The following is a 19,546-nucleotide window of genomic DNA, read 5'->3' as shown; positions in this document are numbered from 1 at the left end:
AAACAGATATAATAGCACTTCCGCGCTTCAGAAGAGTGTTGGAATAATCACTGTGTCAGCTAAAGTACCCAAAAAGGATATCAGCTGAAAATTTATCTTAGTGTTTTCAGTGGCTGGCTAGTCAGGACAAAGGAAAAAGCCCTCAAACTTTGGCCCTATTCCAGGCCGACTCTGAACTTTGGCCAGTCTCACGTAAGGGTCCTTACATGGTTCAGACTGAATGAACAGTTGGCACATCAAGAGAGAGTGAGGTGGGATTTTGACCACAAGAAGAGACAGCATTATCACTCAACTTTAGAAACTGAACGGAGCTAGTGAGACTCCCATTACTGGCAGAGGTTCCTTCAGGGTGATTCAGACCTGAATTATTCTCTTTCCCTGAGATGTTCTCTAAAAGGCGCCTCACTCTTCTTTAATTCAGGAAGAGCTCCAGGTGATTAGGTGAGTTTCATTTCAGGGTGGCAGTTTGTATGACTGCGTTAGTAAATGTTTGCTTTAGGCTCAGTGAGTCAGACTGAGATTCCAGCAACTACCCTGATAATTCTCTGCTGAATATAAAGGGAGCTAAGGTGACTTATTCAGATGTAGACATTACACATAGACGCTTGTAATTAGTTAGATCAGTCCTACCTCACATGTCTGCAGTACAGACATGTATATCTGAGCAAGTCACCCCAAGATCTCTTTATAATCAATACAAAGAAATCAGCAGTATGATTCATCTCATCCTTGAGGAAATGTTTAAACAGGTCAGGTGAATCATATCTTCTTTGACTCTCAGGAGTTTATGTATAGAATCTGCATTCTGGATGGCTAGACTTGGCTGGAATGAAAGCCATCAAAATGTCTAAAGTTGGGTGTGTTTTATTCACAGAAAGTTGTTTATAGTCATACAGAGAATATCTAGCCTTTGAGCTCCATAACTTCCAAACACAGCAGTGAGTATAGGAACTTTGCCTAAACATTTATTTTCCAGAAAACATTGAGATGTTAGTATTAGTGTAGAATTAGAGGGAAGGGGTTATTAAGTTCTTTTTTTATCAATGGTTAACTGCATTTTTAATCTCAATATGTAGCTGTGTTAGCTGTGTTAACTCCATGGTAATACTGTGTGTGCTGCGCTAAGACATGTCTAAGACAATAGCAAAAGAATGTATTGTTGTGGCTTTATCTCAACAGGTGATATCTCGTCTCCTCCTTCTACTGTTATCGGACATACCAAAACCCTAGCTAAAGTAACCTTCAGTCCCAATGTTGTTGAGCAAACCAGGATTGCCCGAAATGGCATTTTGGGAGACTTCATAGTTAGATACGATGTCAACAGGGAGCTGAGTGTTGGGGATGTTCAGGTACTGTATGCACCTTCCCAGCGTTGTTAATTGTACCTGAAGTGTTTCTGCATGCTCCAAAAGCCCTAGCAAATATTTTCCAAGTGAAGGCTGCTTCTGCATCTTGAAAAAACTATCCAAAATAAAACCAATCAGTTTGCAGCCACACGATGGACTTAAGGAGGTACATACTTCAGCTGGTTTCTTTTTGCATTTGCCTTTCAGTTTCTCAGGCTTCAGGTTTTACTTGCTCTGTGCTTTCTTTCTTTTTTTTTTTTTTTTCCATGACATCCTACAAAAATAGCACTACGTTTCCTTCAGCGTTCCTGACTCTCTTGCTCTTCCACAGATTCTTAATGGGTACTTCGTGCATTACTTCGCTCCCAAAGATCTTCCTCCGTTGCCAAAGAATGTTGTCTTCGTGCTCGACAGCAGTGCCTCCATGGTGGGAACAAAACTGAGACAGGTGAGGTCCTCGCACGCCTTATAAGCTGATTGGCTGTAAGGTTATAGAGAGTAAGGCTCAGGCTTCATCTCGCCATATGGGTTCTTCTCCAAAATACTTGCAGTATCTGTGAGGGGAGGCTCTGAAGATACCTTAAAGTGAAGTGTTCCACCTGCCATGAGAAAGAAGTTACCGTGTTAATGAGAATGGGATCAAAACAAACAGTGCAGAGGACTTTATCACTTTGAGATAGAGAAATAGGTCTGTGCTGTCAAAACTCAGCCAGGATCCTGCAGGTAGGATTGTGCTGGGCAGTTCTGTTCTGCGCAGTTTGAAGGGATGCAAACTAGGGAGAATTCCCAGCAAAGGGCTTTCAGTAAACCATTGTATCAGGCTTAATAGCAAAGAGAAGATACTTCTGTCTTTAGATTACCTGGACAAAACCCATAGCTCTGTGTATCTTAATGAATTCTGTTGAAAGGAAGATCAGTCTGTGCTATTTCAGAATCTGATTCAGCATGTAGGGATGATGTCACACTGCAACCCTATAAATGGCTTGGCCTTGTATCTTGCCCAGAGAAGGAGCTGTAACTAGTCCACTCAGGTTCCTTGGTCACCTGCCTAGAACATGGCAATATTTCTGAAAAGAGTGTGGTCATTTGAGAGTCTTTTTTTTTTTTCTTGGCCACCAACGCTAGTCTAAATGTCCTTCACAAACACCTGCACTGGTCATTCACTGTCTTTCACCAGGGACATCCTTGGTATATATGCCTTTACCTTTCTGCTAAAAAAGTTGCCATATGGTCTCAATGGTGATCATGTATCTTCATTTAGAAACTGTGGCCTCTATTAAATCCAGTTGTCTCCACTGTGAGCTAAATGGAGTGTGACTTCTATGGTCGTAATTACCTCCTGTGACTGGAGTAGCAAGCAGAGAGCTGTTAAACACAGATACATACTACTCTGTTGAGACAGGTTTTTGAATGAAGATGCATTTGAGTCATTACAAATTCCTGTGGACAGAGCCTCACTCTTCCTTTCTGACAACGCTCTGCTGAAAAATGTCTGCTATGCCTTGCAGAATAAACAGTTGCTGCTCAAATGCGTCCAGTCCTGCATGCTGAAAGTAGACAGTCAGCAATAGAGTGCTGAACCGGGAAGTTTGGCATATTGAAGAGCTTGGTGATGGTTTGAACTGCCCAAGTAGTGCCTTGGGTCAGCAGACTAACCTTGTGCTATGAAGGCTTTTATTCTCCTCCTGAGAGCATTAGTGTTTCTTTTTCGTATAGAAATAACATGCCCGGGGATTAACCCTCGAAGACCTACTTCATAGCCCAGCCAGCTCCTACTGCTAAACCCACAAAAATCTCAGGATAATTAGGCACAGGTAGATGCCTCTTGAGACTTTAAAGCAAGAGAAATGTCTAGCCAGAGCCTTCGTCTAGGCAGGGTCCTAGGTTCTCTTGATTGTTCAGTCTTATCCAGATCTTCGTAGAAGAAGCAAGCAAGAGCAGTTTCAGAAATGACCGTTGGGCTAGTGATCAAGGCTTGATGGCTTGCATCTACACTCCTTTGTTAGAATAGCCTTTGCAGCAGTCATGAACTAGGTGTACTTAACCTTTTGCCTGTTATCTCAGACATCTTTTTTTTTATGGAGAACCACTGGTGTATCATAGAGGACTGCAATGTGCCTGAAGCACACATCATCCTCTCATTTCAGCTGCTCCAAAAAATAGAACTTTCCTGAATTATGACTTAAATCATAACCCCTCCCACTACCCAGATTAGTCAAGGAAAGGTCATCATCTAGAGCTGGTTGAATAATATGCCTGTGTTGCTACACTAAGAAAGCGCGATCAGTTACAGCCACGATGTGTTTGTTCTACGGCCTTTTTACCCAACTGTTGTTATTAAGATGTTTATTAAATTATAGACACGTCCCCTGGTGGCAGGATACATCTGAGCAGAGGAAATGCCTCCTCTTCTTCTTACGTCTCAGACTCTTGCAGCTGTGGTTATCTATGGCAGTGTATAGCGAGCTGGGAATTCCCATGGGACTGCCTTTCCTCATTTCTCTCTACTGAGTCACATGCAAGATCAGCTAAAAATACACTCAGCACTTGTAAAGAGTGCTCTTCCACGTCAGCTGCAGTAACTACGACAAAGGACAGTTTTTAGGACTGTATCAGAGTGAGAGATAGGATGAGAGACATCAGCTGTGTGCCCTTCACTGAGAAGGTTTTGTGAACTCTTCAACCATCCACATTCATGAAGTTAATGGCAAATTGCCTCAAATGGTGTCAGGATTTCATGCATCCTGCAGTTCCCACAGTCTAATTGTGAGACATTTCTTTTTTTCTTCTGAAAAGGTTTTCGTTCTCCTACATAATTTTTAATCTGTTTGTGCCATCACTCTTTCTTTCTAAGATATCTCAGTCTTTGTAGCAACAAAATGTTCAGACCCAGCTGAAAACACCTATCAGCTTATATCAAATCCCTGAGACATTCCCCTCACATCACTGATATATGTTAACTCCATGGAGAAGATCAGCTCAGGTGCACCTTCCTCCTGTGGTTCTAACGGTCTTTGTGCTCAGGTAATATCTAGCAGATTCAGCTGTGTTGCACCAGTCCACCTCCGGCTAAGGATCTGGGCCTTTGTGACAGTTACCTTCTAGCACTGGCAGGGGGATTAAGCTGAAGAAAATAAAACTCTTGAGCATGTTGATGAAAATCGTTCACGTGTTCAAAGCTTTACAGATCACTACTGCTGTTCTGCTGGCAAGGAAAATACTGTTTCTGTCCTCAAGAGTTTTGCTCCTTTATTTGTGAAGTGAAAGTAAGCTCTGCGTGGAATAGTTGCTTTTAACAGGAGCCAGAGGAGTTTGGGGAACAGGTAATGTCTGCAAGGTATACTGGGAAGTAAAATGGTTTGCTCTTTGAGCAGTCTAATCAGCTGATTTTTATGGTACCAATACTTTTTACTTCAGAAAAAGATAAAAGCATTGTGCTGCAAAACTCGGTCTCCTGAACTAAGTTGGGTCACAGATAACAATGAGGATGAGTGTGCTCGTATCTCTGTTACTAAGCCAGATCGTGATTTTAATTACTAAGCCAGATCGTGATTTTATGGCTTTGCCTTGAAAACATGGACAGTTTCTATAGGTGCAACGTGCAACAGAGCCGTAATCAGGAAAAGGACTGGAAGCGTTTAGAGCGGATGTGAAATGGAGTACAGGCAGGGTCTAACTGTGACCTGATACACTGATACCTGTAAAAACGATAGAGATGATAATAGTTCTGGATGTGACTCCTTCATAAAGTATGTGTTTGTCAGATTACCATGTTTATCTCCAGTTTCACGAGACTTGATGAAAAAGGACCTTTATTAGCTGGCAGTTCCACTATTATGAAGCAGGCACGTTGCAAGTTATGGATTGTCCACAAGAGGATGGATTTGCAGTTGTTTTGCAGACATGAGGTAAAATGTAGTGGTTTCAGCCACAGATTCATTTCACCTTACCTTTTCTAGAGGCAACAAGCATCCACACACTCAGTTACGCAACTGGCTACACCACAGCCTGGCAGCTTGTCAAGGGTGGTGTACCAGACTGTAATTTTCTTTGAGGTTAATTGTACTAGGAGGAACTCAGCTGCAGGTAGGACCTGCTGTGTCTTTTTGAATACCTCAACTTATCTGCCTGCATCCATCCAAGTGACAGTGCTGGTACTCCTGATCCATGACCCACACTGTCTGAGCCCTCCTAAAAGCCTGAGTGCCTTATATATACGTATCCCTGCAGCTCTATGCTCAACCACAGAGAATGCCTCTGAGTAATTTTGTGCTGGGGAGAGCAGACTAATACCTGAGCACTCGCTGTTCCCACTCCAAACTCCACTTACTTCTGTTGGTTGCAGGAGAGTTGGCTGTGGGCCTGTTGACTGCTAGTCCAAATAATGGCTGCTCTCCAGGAGAACTGCTTTAAACTGCCAGGGAGCCTTGGAAAAAATACTAATCCTAATTACAGCCTTTAGTGATTCTAAAGCTACTGTGAGTAGGAGAAATGTGTCAACTTTTCCTTTTCTAGTAGAAAGCAAGAATCTGGGTGAGTGTAGAGGAAACCGTATGCAGTGTCCCCAGCACAGAATACATTGATGCAACTGCCTTCTACTAGGAAATACAGAACTGTAGCGTTATCTCAGTCCTCTCACTAGATAGGAATATAGTAATCACAGGAGAATACAGAATCTGCTTTGTGAACTTAGGCAGGTTATTTCCTTTGTGCTTGTTTACTTGCAAAGTCTTTGTCTTATCTGCTTAGCTGGTAAGCTCATGGCTGAACTTATGGCTGTACAAGACCCCCCCAAGTCTAAAGAACACCTGATCTTTGCCAAGGTCTAAGCTATTACTCTAGCACTGCTTGCAACAACACTGCTATTTCCAAGAAAATCCCCCTTCACCCTATTACTGGGTGCATGGTACAAGCATTGCTCAACTAGGATGGTCTGTCTCTAATTGTGAAGAGCAATCAGAGCTCAGAAGTGACTGCTTGGGACCTTGTGTGCAGGCCTGCTGGAGCAAGATCTTCCATGTTGTTACTGTGTGAAGTCCTTAAAAGCATTCACAGGTAGATTCTGACTTTGGGGTCCACATGATGTAATTTGAGATCCCTTAAGAATGAGGAGTATGATACCTTCTGTGTCAAAAGAAAAGAGCTTTGGCTTGGGTAGTTACCCCAGTGGAGTGACCTGACCACGTCAAAGCATCTACTCTGTTGTCATCTACGCAGAGTTTTAGGCAAAGATTTGGCTGTGATCCTGTCTGAGGCAGAAGGTCAGGGCCTAAATGGGCAGGGGAAGGACTGGCGGCAGAGAGCCGCAGGAGGTAGGGAAGGCAGTGGGGATCCTGGAGCTGGAGATGTTGAGGGTTGCTCAGAAGTAGGGGGAATGGGAAGTGGGGACTGACACTGGAGGACAGTAAGGGCCCTGTGGCAGATTCTCAGGTGGAAAAACAGACTTTTTTAAAAATAACTTTTTAGTGATTCGCATTGCACAATGCTAGCCCTGAGCAAAAGTGCTGGGACTTTGCTCCGGACAGCCACCATCATCATCCCTCCATCCAATGGGGACCAAAGTGGGGAAGTACACATGTAAAAGTAAGAGATGTTACAATTCAAGGAAAAGGGCCAGGGCTATGAGAGGAGGTGGCAACAGAGTCATGTGCTCCGCAGAGGGATAACAGACACTCCATCTCTGTGGAAGCTCAGCACTTCTTTTCATTGAGATATAATGCACGCCTTTCCTCTGCGGAGAAAGAACACCTCCTCCCTGAATAGGAATGACCTATTCTCCTCTCCATGGAGAAATATCACATCTCTCTATGGAGAGGTAACATCTCCTTTCTGTGAAGGAACAGCGCATCTCCTCTTAGCGGGTTACACTCAAACGCAGGATGTTCTGAAAAGATGCTAGAAAGCTTCAAACCTGGCAGGCTGCCGACTGCTGAGCCACCCAGTATGGGAGAGTGGCCGCATGGAAAAGGATCAGCGTGAAAATCATCAGGCTAATTGACGGGAAAAGCATAAGAGCCCATGCCTCAGCCCAATTCCCGCTGCCTAATGTGGCAGCTAATTGCTGCTGAAATCCTGAGGCTGTGCTGTGGACAGCATGTGAACTCTTCCCGACATTGTGAGGGCAGCTGATCTGTGCGACAGGGGGGCAGGGAACGACAGTCTCAAGTGCTTGGAATAGTTTTAAAGCACTGCGATTAACTCTGTCTTCTGAGGGCAAAGGCAGAGACATCAAGTTCTGCATTGAGGGCATGGGGCACTTTCGTCTTGGCATGGACCTTTTGGCTGTTAGCTCCATGGAAATTGTTTGTCATGCTGACAGGCAGGTTTGAGTGTCTGTCTGGCATGGTATGGGATGTGGTCCCACTTAAAATGAGCTTAGCACAGATAAGAATGTGGCCTTCATACACTGCTGTGTCAGTGTGGCCTCCTGCCCAGTTAGCTTCATTGTTTCCAGTGGGATTATTTCAATATGTCACTGTAATACTGTGGGGCAGCCTTTACACTTCTCCCTTTAGCTAATTTTACAGAGACATTTACTGTTCCGAATGTAATCTGTGCTGCACTGTTGATAAGGGCATGAAGTAATGATGCGTGGTGCTGATAGCAGAGCTGGCCTCTTTAAATCTTTGTACAGACATTTAACAGTCCAGTGAGATTGCAAAGACTTAATGGCTGGCGTGCCTTCTGGACACGTGAAACTCCGATTCCTGAGAAATCAGGTCATCTTGCAGTTTTTCATGTATTTATCCTCACCGCACTCTTGAGTGCTAGATAAGTTGAGTGACCACTAGTTAATAGCTTGTCTATATCCTTGATGACAGTTTAAATGCTTTGCTCCCGCTGAATAGAAATCCAGTGGTTACATACCCTCAGCAGATGTGGAGCTAACTGGTAAGCAGGTTACTCAGGGGTAAGCAGAAATTCTGTGGCAGAAAAGGCAAAAGAAACAGTTCTAAATCCTGGAGAACTTCTTTTACCAACAGGGAAGCTACCAAGCAACTTTTTCTAAGGCCATATAGGGAGTCAGAAACGTTCAGTTTATTAGCAAGGGATCCGTGATGTTTGGAGGAGACTGGACCATGCACTGGAGACAGTTTTTTATTGTCCAGATGTCCACAACGAAGCTCTCTTCCTTCACAGGCCAGTGTCAGTGTAAAACAAAATACTTGTTGTCCGGACTTGTGAAGGAGTTTTCCCTGGTTATGTGATGAGTGTCTGCCAGGAGGAAAGCACAAAGATACATTGACAGGGAGGGGGTGAGCTGCAGTCTGTGAACTGCGCAACGCTGCCTGCAAAGGAAGAAAGGGCAGATTGTCTTTTCCTAAGAGGGGGATGGAGGATGGCAAAAAATCCAAGGATATGATTCTGAGTTAAAGGCCATTTTTGGTCCAAAAGTCCTTGTTAAGAACTGGTACGTGATCTGCCTTATGTGGGCAGGAAGGAAATGGGGACGTAGAGGAAAATAAAACTCACAAGATGTGGCTTCAGACCTCAGCAGAAATGATGTTGTCCAAACCTTTGATCTCTCTGTATGTCAGCTCCTTCCTGAAAAAAGGCAGTGGTGCTCACACTTGCCTTTTCCTTGGCTATTGGAATCACCAACCGGATCCTTAATTTGCACTACCTTGTCTGGCCTCAGTAGAACTGTTTTATGTATGACTTTGATGTCAGCCTTTCCTGAACTCACAGTGTAAACCCCGCTAACAAAATGCAGGCAGAATTGACAAGATATTGCTGTTTTAGCTTGGAAAAGCCAGATTTGGAACTTTTCATTAGTTGCCTGTGGAAAGGGATAGCTATGAAGAAAAACATGGATGATGTTGGGGAAAAAAACTCCCTTTCCTTAATCATCTATTTTTTTTCTCTCTGTGCTTTCTTGCAGTGTTTTGCCAAACAACATATTTACTTGTCCTTTTCTCCTTATCACTGTAGGAGGTCTGATTTCTGAGCCCCTTCTCTGTGCTTTTCTACTCTCAGACAAATTACTGGGCAGAGATGTGTGTTCCTAGTTCCCTTTGAGCTTACATCTTGTGCCTTAGCTCCCTTCTTGTCAAATGTGGACATTCACAGGAGATCTGGAAGGACAATTTAAAGGCTATGATACGTTCAGATCCTGAAGGAACAGGCAGGTAAGCCCCAGAGATAACAGTGCTAGATAGTTGTGATCCCCTGTGCCAATTATGTGATACTACTATCAGGACTCTATATGTAGCCAAAATGCTATCTTCTAGTTATAGCATCATTCTGTCCTTCAGTAGATGATTGTGGATGCTCCCACGTCCTCCATTCCAGCCATCAGCCCAGAGCTAGATTGTTCTTGTGCAGCTCTCTCAGCTGATGGGTACTGCTCTCCAAGGACTTTGTGTCCTGGTGTTAATGCTTTACTGAAAGAGCAGGTCTCTTTGCTAGCCGTGCTCTTTAGACTCACTGATCTCAAGCCTGCATGGTTCTCTGGTGCTGGCTGAACCTGGAAAGGGGCTGTCACTGGTGTCGATGTCTCACTGTCCAGCCATTGTGAGTACAGATGCCAGCTGTGTTAGGGTGTGCAGGGTGAGGCTGAGTATTGCCAAGTGATCTCAGAGGTGCTGGCAGGGTGGGTGCTAGGAGAGCTCCCTTTGCATCTGGAAACTATTTCGAAGCGGGGGCTGAGGTTACACTGCAGTGATGTAGAGAAGTTGTTCATACAGAATTCGATTCAGCATGGACTGATAGTCTTTTGATTTCATGGGCTGGCATGAGGCTTGCACAGAGGATGCAGGCCTAAGATGGAAGGCAGTGGAAAGCATGAATACGTGGGCCTGGAACATGCACGATAATGGAGTGATTGAACTCCACTCCTGCTTCATAGCAGAGCCAGTGTCTGGCAATGCCAGCGCATCTAACAACCAAGCATTGTCTCCCTTTGAACTGCACAGCTTTTAGGGTAGCCAGGCTTCACCCTCATCCTGTTCCTCAAACAACCAAAACACTGTGGCAGAAATGTCACCAGGGCTCAGATCCCTCCTAAAAGGTACCCAGATGGTGTGACATCATTCCAGCTGTCCCTGAGGCAGACCTTTGACCCAAAGAAGGGCCAAAGACTCTCAGCTGGCCCATGAGTGTGCCCCCTTCCATGCTTTGTTCCAACAGTGCTTAAGCTAAATAGGGTCTCTCAATGCTAGCCCCAAGGCCCAGGTGCAAAGTGACAATTGACAGCCGACCTGAGCGTAGCTGAGGGAGTTCTCCTCTTCTGTGCTGTTCTGGGCGTTATCCAGCCCAGACTGATCTCAGCAGAACCGGAGCAAGTGAGTAGCAGTTGTCTTGAAGGTACAGTTATGAGTGTGGATTAGAGGTGGCAATTAGGACTAGGGTAGTGGCTAGGAGCTGGCTTGTCTCTGACCCTGTAGGCCTGAGAAGGCACTACTTGTACATTGGTTGTTTAGACAGTCTAAGTTCGCGTTCAGCTTCCCACTGTTTCTGAAGCACAGACATAACCTCTGATTCCCCCCCCAGCAATCACTGTCACCTCATCCTTCCTCAAGTGTAGACCATGGTTCCTCTGCCCCACATGTGGGGAATGATATGTTACAGCCTTGGAGGTGCCTGTTTCAAGCTCTAGGGTTCCAGCTGTGCTGACAGCTGTCATTCACAGTCACGGTTTCTTGGCACAAGTGCAACAGAATGGTGATCCAGTCTCCTCCATGTCTCAGCTCAGTTTCTCACATAATTTAAAGGAAACAGAGGAATCTTCCATCGATTTCTCCTCTTTTACATCCTCACTTAAAACTTCTCTGTGACAGTTACAAGCCATAACAAACTGGCAAAAATTGATTTGTTTTTCTAGGCTGTTCTGTGTTGATAATTCCTGCCACCCCCTCCTTTAATCCCTGCTCCTCCCTCCACACACGCATTCATCTACCCAGGCAGACACGTAGAGAGAGCAACAGTCTTTATTGATTCACCTTACAGCGCTGGCACAAGAGTGCTGGACCCTTAAACTGTGCTTTGTCAGTGCTAAAAGGTTAAATCTGTGCTCAGTCTAACCCCAAAATGAGATCAGTGTCATCTACACAGCTGTGGGGAAATGATCTGAAGCTTGCAAGGGAATAAATGGTTAATTTTCTGCCTCGCACGAGAGAGCCTTTGGCACGGGTTTCAGTGTAATGACTCACTAAGGCCTAGAAGGATTGGAAGTGCAAAGGCACCATCCGCAGCAGAGCAGCTTGGGAATCCCACTGCAGCCTATGTCCTTGGCTCTTTGGAGCCAGGAGAAAATCCAGCTGTGGCCTTACAAGGCCAGAATGAAGAAACCTGTTGATGTATCCTAAGCAAAGCTGCTGCCAGGCACTCCTAGCATGAAGAGCTCTGCAAATCCTCGCCTGAGGACCGGGAAGACTGGAGGAGAGGACTGGGCCTAGAGAGCGCTCAGTCGCACCAGCGTATGTAAGGATTTCAGCACTGTGCTTTTACAAAGATGTTCTCCTTATTTAAAGTTGCCAGCTCCTGAATCATATCCAGCCCTTCAGAGCAAAGTCATGTCTCTCTTGCAGCCCATTTATGGGTGCGGGATATTGGCAGTGAAGCATATGTTGCTACCCCATAAGGACTGCAGCCTTTAGGATAAACTAGGAGGTCTCTATGGGCTGGCAGGAAACAGGGAAACACACAGAACGAGCCAGGGAACTCAGAGCACTCCGAGAGAGCTGGAGAGCCAGTTCAGCACCTCTTGGCTTCATTAAGCATTGTAGTGCTCTGGACTGGGCAGGACTAGGCCTTGAGGTGGGTCCCACCTTCCCTAGAGCTGAGCTGAGCTACTCAGCCTCTTGGAGGCAGGCACTTCTAGATGGTGACTCAGCCCATCCTAAAACCTGTCCAAAACAGATGGGGATGATTACTCTCTGGAGGTGTCTCCCCCTGCCTGGACAGGGATTAGATGAAATGCCTAGCTTTCTGATGACTGAATTGGGAAAACTGAATCCCATCCATTTTTACTGGGGATGAGGTAAAAGCTACAGGAGAATAGAACCATTTGGCCAAGTAAGACGCTGACCCCTTCATATTTTGCTCACTTTGGAACCAAACTATGTACACATACAAACAGGTATATGTCTGTTTGTGTACAAATATGTATATTACACACAAATACAAAGATCTTTAAAGTTGCAGAGACAAGCTTGTGTTAATTAGAGATGCCAGAATCTGGGTTGCCTTTGCGTGTGCATTAAAATATGTCAGAATGTTTTTTCTGGGGAAAAACTTTGACTCAAACTCCATGGAAACGACTCAGCTGTGACCAAATGAGAGATGGAAATGGAAAGAGAGAATGAAAGAGGGAGAGAGGCAGACAGTCCTAGCCCCCTAGACAGCCCCCGTCTGAGGGTGTGGGGAAGTATTGCATTTTCAGGGAAAGTCTGCTTCAATTCCCTCCTGACCTGTTCAGCAATTTTACCTTGGATGCTGTGTACGTACAAATGTACTGCTGTTCTGCATTGTTTCTCCTTTTCTTTTCCTTTTCTTTTGGCTGAACACAGGCAAGAATGTGAAAAGGAATTTCTGGGCACACTGGAGGTGAGATGCAGGCTCTCAGTGAGAAGGCCAAAGCATGATTATTTTTCCTCTTGCCTCATTCTCAGAAACAACAGAGCTGCTTGGGCCAAACAAATCCCTCTGAGAAAAATGCAGTTTGACAGAACTGCAAACATCTGAAAAGAGGGTTTTGTAATGGAAAATGTCAAGTGATGTTAATTATAATCAGAGCTGTAATATGGATAATATGATTTGAGGAGTTTCTCTCAAAACTATAGCTTCTAGGGCTCTCTCTGTTTTTCTCCCTTGCCTATGCTAGGAGGTTTGTGCATGTACGGTCTCATTGTTTCTCACTAACATCTTGTCACAATTTCCCTCAGCATGGCATGCAGGCCTGTTCACACTCACCCTGGGCAGAAGCTTCCCCGTTTCCACTTTCTCCTTACTTGTATCTGAGTTTTGAGGGAAAACTGCATGGACCACTCTTGTTATCCTGGAATAAATCCAGGAGTCCTTTTCTCCACTGTGTGATTGCTGCTTTGCCCTTCTGGCTACACAGCAGAAAAAGTTTGGCCTAGTGGACAGAGATCTGGAAACTTTCTAAGTTTTGGAAAGATCTCAATTTGTGGCCTTGATCTTGTTACTCAGGTGCTCTGTGCCTCAGTTTTCACATCTATAAAATTGGACTGTGAGAGTCTTCATGTCCTTCTGAGGGGTGATGCCATGTATTATCTGATACAGTTTTACCATGGAAAGGCTATTGTAAGAGAGGAGATAGGAGAGCATAAAAACTTCAGTTTTTTTTTTCTTGGAATAACGGCTATTTAATTTGTCTTAGCAAGTTCCTTAATGACTCTTAGACTGAGGAGGCAACCTTTATATTTGGGGAAGACATTCATCTTCTTGGAGGTTTGTTTGGTGCACATCATGACATGGAGCTGGTAGGGTTCCTCTCTCCTCTTTTAAAAAAAAGTCACCTCCACCAGCATCTGCTTTAATACTCTTGTCTCTGAAACATCCGCGGAACTGATCCTGGTGAGATGTGGAATAGAGTTCCACCTAACCAAATGGAGGCATGAATCCTGTGATCCCTAGAGTGAAAAGGGTTTGTACAGATGACAGAAACCAGGAGAGAATGACCCTTCAGTTGTGTGGACCTGACTCCAAAATTCTTGAAGCAAACGGAAATAGTCCCCTTGGCTTTGCATGGACCTTGGACTTCAGTCACCAGTAGGGAGGACTAGAGATTCCACTGTGGGGGGTAATGTGTTTGCAATTACATCAGATTCCATATAGAAGCTAGAGTGTTCTGGGCTATGTCCACTGTCTTATTCCTTCTGTAGCATCAATAGCTTCTTTACTTTCACCTCTGCTTACAGATACTGCTTCATGCTCCTCCTATGTGTTTTGCATCCAAACATGGGGTAGGTTTGCACAGACAGGGGCTGCTTTTGGGCATCTTCTCTCTGTTGGTCTTTTTAGCTGAAGTTTGGATCCATGCAAACACAGCTGCATGGCTGTTAAATCAAAGTTGATCACACTGGGGAGGACAGGACACATCTGCACTCTTTCTGTTGGCTTACTCTCCGTGGTCTATCTTTACCATCACCCAGGGACCTTGACCTCTCTCTATCTATGAAGTCAACTTGATGCCAGCTTTCCTCACTCTGGTTGCCTATATTTGCTTAGGTTGATAAACAGCAGAGAAATAAAACATTGGCTTATTGCTGGATAAACAATATGTCTGAGGCCAAACTGACTAGCAGGTAGAATCTGCAATGCTTCAAGACTTGTTTTCATATCTTATTCATTTCAGTACATTAGGTTATACCTTTGTTAATTGTCTGAACCATTAACTGGAGTACCTATACACCAATCAGTATCCAAATATGCATGTTTAGAGCTATTGCAACTTTTAAGTGACCTTTTTAACCATATGTCACTTCCAGCTTACTACAAGTGGAGAGCATTTTAGAAGAACTCTATGAGGTTTTTTGATATTACTCAACATTATTCAGTATCCCTCAGTCCAGGGCATGGTTCTCACAGTCACTGGGAGCTTTTATTTTAAAAATAATGTGTGATTTTTAAGCTTACTTAGACCCAGGTATGTCTCTCCCAGCTTTGCAAGATCTTTTGGGCAAGGGTTGTTCTTTTGTCATATATTTTCCCAGTACCTGGCACAGCAGTGAGCGGGCCTGGAGGCAGGAAAGGACATCCCACCTGTCCTCAGGAGCCAAACTGTCAATGTGGAAATATCTTTAAGATCAGTAAATATCTTAAGAATTGAATTCTTGCCTGCTAAAGCAGTGAGAGTTGCACCTATTGGTCTCTTTTCTCTTCTCTTTCTAGACCAAAGAAGCTCTCTTCACAATTCTCCAGGACCTAAGGCCTGAAGACCACTTCAATATCATTGGCTTTTCCAACCGAATAAAAGTCTGGCAACAGGACCGGCTGGTGCCAGTTACTCCAAATAATATAAGAGATGCCAAAAAGTACATTCATAACATGTCACCTACTGGAGGTAGGATCCAGGGATATGAATGGAATTAATTTTGCTATCCAATTACCTATACCTAATGTGTAGCTGTTTGATGTGGTCTAGTAGCTGGCAACAATAGAAAAGCATTGGGACTTGGCTCATGGGACAAGGACCCCTTCCCTATTCCTACGCTAGATCATGTGCAGAAGGCTATGCAGCCTGCATCAGCTTATGTGGCAGGGAGGTGCCCCCAAGTCAAGCCATATAACCTGGTGTAGTTGTTAAAGCAAAGCTGTGCCCATTTTCCCACTCATCTGGTGGGACATTTGGAGTGGGAAAGTTCTGAAAGCCATTCCTTGAGGACACAGGGAAAAAACCCTGTATTCTAGAGGAGGACACACAGGACTATACTTGTGTGGTTTCTGAAAAACCAAAAGCAGGCCCAGGGCTTTGTCTAGATTTTAAACTCCAGGGTGAACTAGCCATTGTGGGCTGTGTGGCTGCCCTCTTGAAAAGCTGGTTCCTCACCTAGTAGTGGCTCCTCCTTGTCTTCACCTTCTAACTAGCACTATGGAGCAGCCAGAACAACATTTAAGAATTTCTTGTCCCTTTTACTTGTGCTTTATTAATGAGAGTGGAGAGGGGAGAGGAGGAGACCCCAGGACAGTGGCGGAGTGCAGGCATGATTTTGAATTTGATTCAGTAGTGATCTATAAAGCTGTGGACACCAGTTTAAAAAAGTATGGCAAGGTTTATAATCAAACACATTTGGGCAGCTGTGCCCATCCTGGCTAAGTACTCGCCAGGTAAGCAAAGAGAGCTGCAAAATGACCTATGCCAATCCTTCCCTGTGCAAGCAATGACACCTGGCTGAAAGCTGGACAGGGCTTCCCTACAACTTCCCTTGAACAGAGACCACTCCTAGCAAAGGAAATGGAAAAATGCAGCAAACAGGATGGTTGGCTGTACTGTTTGTATTGCGAGAGAAAGGGTTTAGGAAGTGGTCAGGGGACCTGCCCAGCTAAACAATTACCAATGGTAGGACTAGGTGCAGAGGTACAAACCTTTTTTACTGCAGAAGTGCCAAAAGAGAGCTGTGCAGGAACCAGATGAGGTTGCCTATAATAAACGTGACAAAGAACAAAAGCAAAAGGAAATGATTAACTTTGAGGTTCAACAAGGAGATGCAGTGATTCTCCAGTGCAGCCAGGGGTAGTTTAGTTTTGGCTAATTCTCTGCATGTTCCTTATAAAGGAGATGTTGTTTGCGTATCTTCCTGCGACTGTAAATGCGCATTGGCTCACAGATCACACACACACAAAGCATGTGCTGTGCTTACCCTGCTATGACATACCCCCACACCGAGAAAGTGGGAACAAAATATTGTTGCAAAATATTTGTGCATGTGAGAAAAGGCAGTCTTCAGTGCTTGGTAGCTCTGTGAGATTGTGTCTTTCCAAACCCAGACGTATATCTGACACGTAGGGTAGTTTTCTTTAGTTTCTAGGAAAATAATTGTTTCTGAAATTTTGGATCTGGATGGAAACTGTAAGAGTATTCCGATATTTAGATTCATGAGCCATGAATGGGTTCAGACCCATTTTACAAAAGCACAATCTGGATTTTGGGGACTTTTCAGAAGTTTTAGGCCCTTTCCTGTTCTTTGTCTTGCTGCAGTCACTGGAGCTGTGCGCACTAGGATTGTAGGTGTACACCCTGATCCTCAATCAGGCCTTCTAGCACATTCTTGATGATAACCTCCCTAGATCTCACTTTCTGGACACCCAAGAGGCTAGTGTGTTTGATTCTTAACTCATTTCACCCCCTTTTTTTCTGAGGGCAGTTTTTAACCCAGGTTCACTGATCTTGCAAAAGTTCCACAACCAATCACTCTATACTTTGACTAGCACAAGAAATACATAGAGCAGGGATATGCCTGTACTCTTTTTCCTGCTTTCTTTTTCTGAACACACAGTAAGGTCAAATGCTTTTCTTATGCTCATGGCTATTCTTCTAAAGTCCATCCATTCATCTATTTTCTCTTTTCTTCCTCTCCCCCCATCTCAGGCAGCTCCATTGTTCATTAGCCTTTTTTTTTTTTTTTTTGAAAACATTTCTCAGCCCTACGTTAGCCCCTGGGGTTTGAAGAGCAAACCCAATGACTTGTTTTCCAATTTGAAGGGTTTTTCTTTTTCTCCAGATCCTGCACCCTTCAGACAAACTGGGCAGAACTTGTTTTCCCAGTTCAGATATCCTCTAGGAAAGCCTCATAATTAAGCCTAACTTTTTTTTTTTTTTTTCTGTTCAGGCAGGATGTGTTAGGTGCCATGACTTTGCTTGTCATAGCTGATTACTGTACATCAACATATTCAAGAATACAACAATTTCACATAATTAAATGCAATTCATAAATCAATTTATATGAATATAAACATCTTCCCCAAACTGGTGCAGAGTACCAGAGCTGAACTAAGTTAAAGGGCTAGTGCAACCTCATCCAAAGAAAAGGAACATCCTAAAGAATAGAGATGCTGCCTTTGTACTGAAAGGAGCTTAGGGGAGCTATTTGTACCACCCTTAGAAGGGGAAATGAGCTAATCATTTTGGTACCTCCGCAGGGACTAATATTAACGGTGCTGTCCAGACTGGTGCAAAGCTGCTGAACGATTACATCGCTCAGAACGACATCGATGCCAGAAGCGTCTCTCTGATCATCTTCCTCACGGATGGGAGGCCCACTGTTGGGGAGACGCAGTCGTCCAAAATCCTCACCAACACCAAGGATGCCATCCGTGATAAATTCTGCCTCTTCACCATTGGCATTGGCAATGATGTGGACTACAAGCTGCTGGAGAGGATGGCACTGGAGAACTGTGGCATGACAAGGCGTTTCCAGGAGGACGAGGATGCAGCCAGCCAACTGAAAGGGTTTGTTCTGCTTTGTCTGTGCTTCGATCTGGATCAGGTCCTCTGGGAATGGGTTTTTGGGGAGGAAAATCCTCCAAGAACACATGGAGAGAGCTGGGAGTTTCTCTGAGGCTCAACTCTGGCTGAAAGAGGCAGGATGCACCCAAGAACTGGGATATATAGCTTCTTTCAGGAATGATGCCTACCCCAAAATGCCCTCCTTCCTAGCAGACACCCTGAGCTGTACTAGAGCTTACCAGCCCCTCAGAATGAGGCTTTTGTTCCCATTATTCTAGTCACTGCACGTAAACCTTCACAGATGGGAGACATGAGTGCTGCCTCTCTTCAAGTGGACAAAGGAAAGAAAGGATGCACCGCTCACTTTAAATTGACAACTTAAGCGGCATGAAGGGCTTTAGAATGAAGAAGTTTTCTGGGGGTGGGAAATGAATTCTTAATTTTTTGAAAAAGATAGCTTCATGCCTAAAACCTTTGAGTTTGAAAATTACAGCAGGGTCATTCTTAGGATGGGAACGTAGTTGCTTCATTACTTCGTTCTTCTTGATGACCCAGACTTTTAACAAGAGTGTCCTTTACTCCTCATGATTCAGTAGGGCCACAGACTGTGTTCCTTTCCAGTATGGAAGATCAGGGAGCATGATGGGAGCTGTAGGCCAAGGGAAGATCCTAGAGAGGAATGGCAGAAAATTTAAACCACAGCTCTGTCTAAAATATCAGCCAGTGTGTTAGTACTTCCGAGTAAGGATGCTTGGCTTTCAGCCAAAAACCAGTGGTGTTTTGACCCTCCAAAACCCCGAAGGGAGTCACACCTCATTTTGCCTGGGTAATGCCTAATTTATTTGGAGAAATGAGACCATGCACCTTCCACCAGAGCTTTTCTTTCTATGTTGGTTACACTGCAGCATGAGTTTCTTGCTATTAAACCACATTTTATAAATCTATCTGCTACACCACCTGTGTGCTTCTCAGCATATGTATTTTGGTAGCAAGTGGCATTCCCTGGCAAATGAAGAATTTGCTGAAAAAATGACTGATTGGGCCACAGCAACCCAGCACTGCAAGAACTTGTTTAAACAGCTTACCGTTCATCAAGCTCAGCAGTGGCAAACCCACTTGAGATCTGGTGACCAATTTATGTAGAAAAGGATAATAACTTATTAAATACCAATTCAAATCACTGCTGGGTGAGAAAAATTGCCTGAGTGTCAATGTTGTTTATGATTCTTGAGGTCAATGGTTGTTTTTTCACCCAGATATTTTCTCAAATTGCACTATAAGACAGGTT

General features: G+C 44.3%; 1 protein-coding gene across 1 annotated transcript in view; it reads left to right on the top strand.

The window, feature by feature from the left end:
• Positions 1-19,546, top strand: part of ITIH5 (inter-alpha-trypsin inhibitor heavy chain 5) — a 48,694-nt gene that overhangs the window by 19,141 nt on the left and 10,007 nt on the right. The window contains exons 6-9 of the mRNA XM_009677438.2: positions 1,180-1,349; positions 1,678-1,794; positions 15,204-15,375; positions 17,952-18,261. Coding sequence (XP_009675733.2) covers positions 1,180-1,349; positions 1,678-1,794; positions 15,204-15,375; positions 17,952-18,261 — 769 coding nt within the window. The remainder of the gene's footprint in view (positions 1-1,179; positions 1,350-1,677; positions 1,795-15,203; positions 15,376-17,951; positions 18,262-19,546) is intronic.

Source organism: Struthio camelus, chromosome 1 (assembly GCF_040807025.1).
Source record: "Struthio camelus isolate bStrCam1 chromosome 1, bStrCam1.hap1, whole genome shotgun sequence".
NCBI lineage: Eukaryota > Metazoa > Chordata > Aves > Struthioniformes > Struthionidae > Struthio > Struthio camelus.
This window is presented reverse-complemented; position numbering and strand designations above follow the sequence as displayed.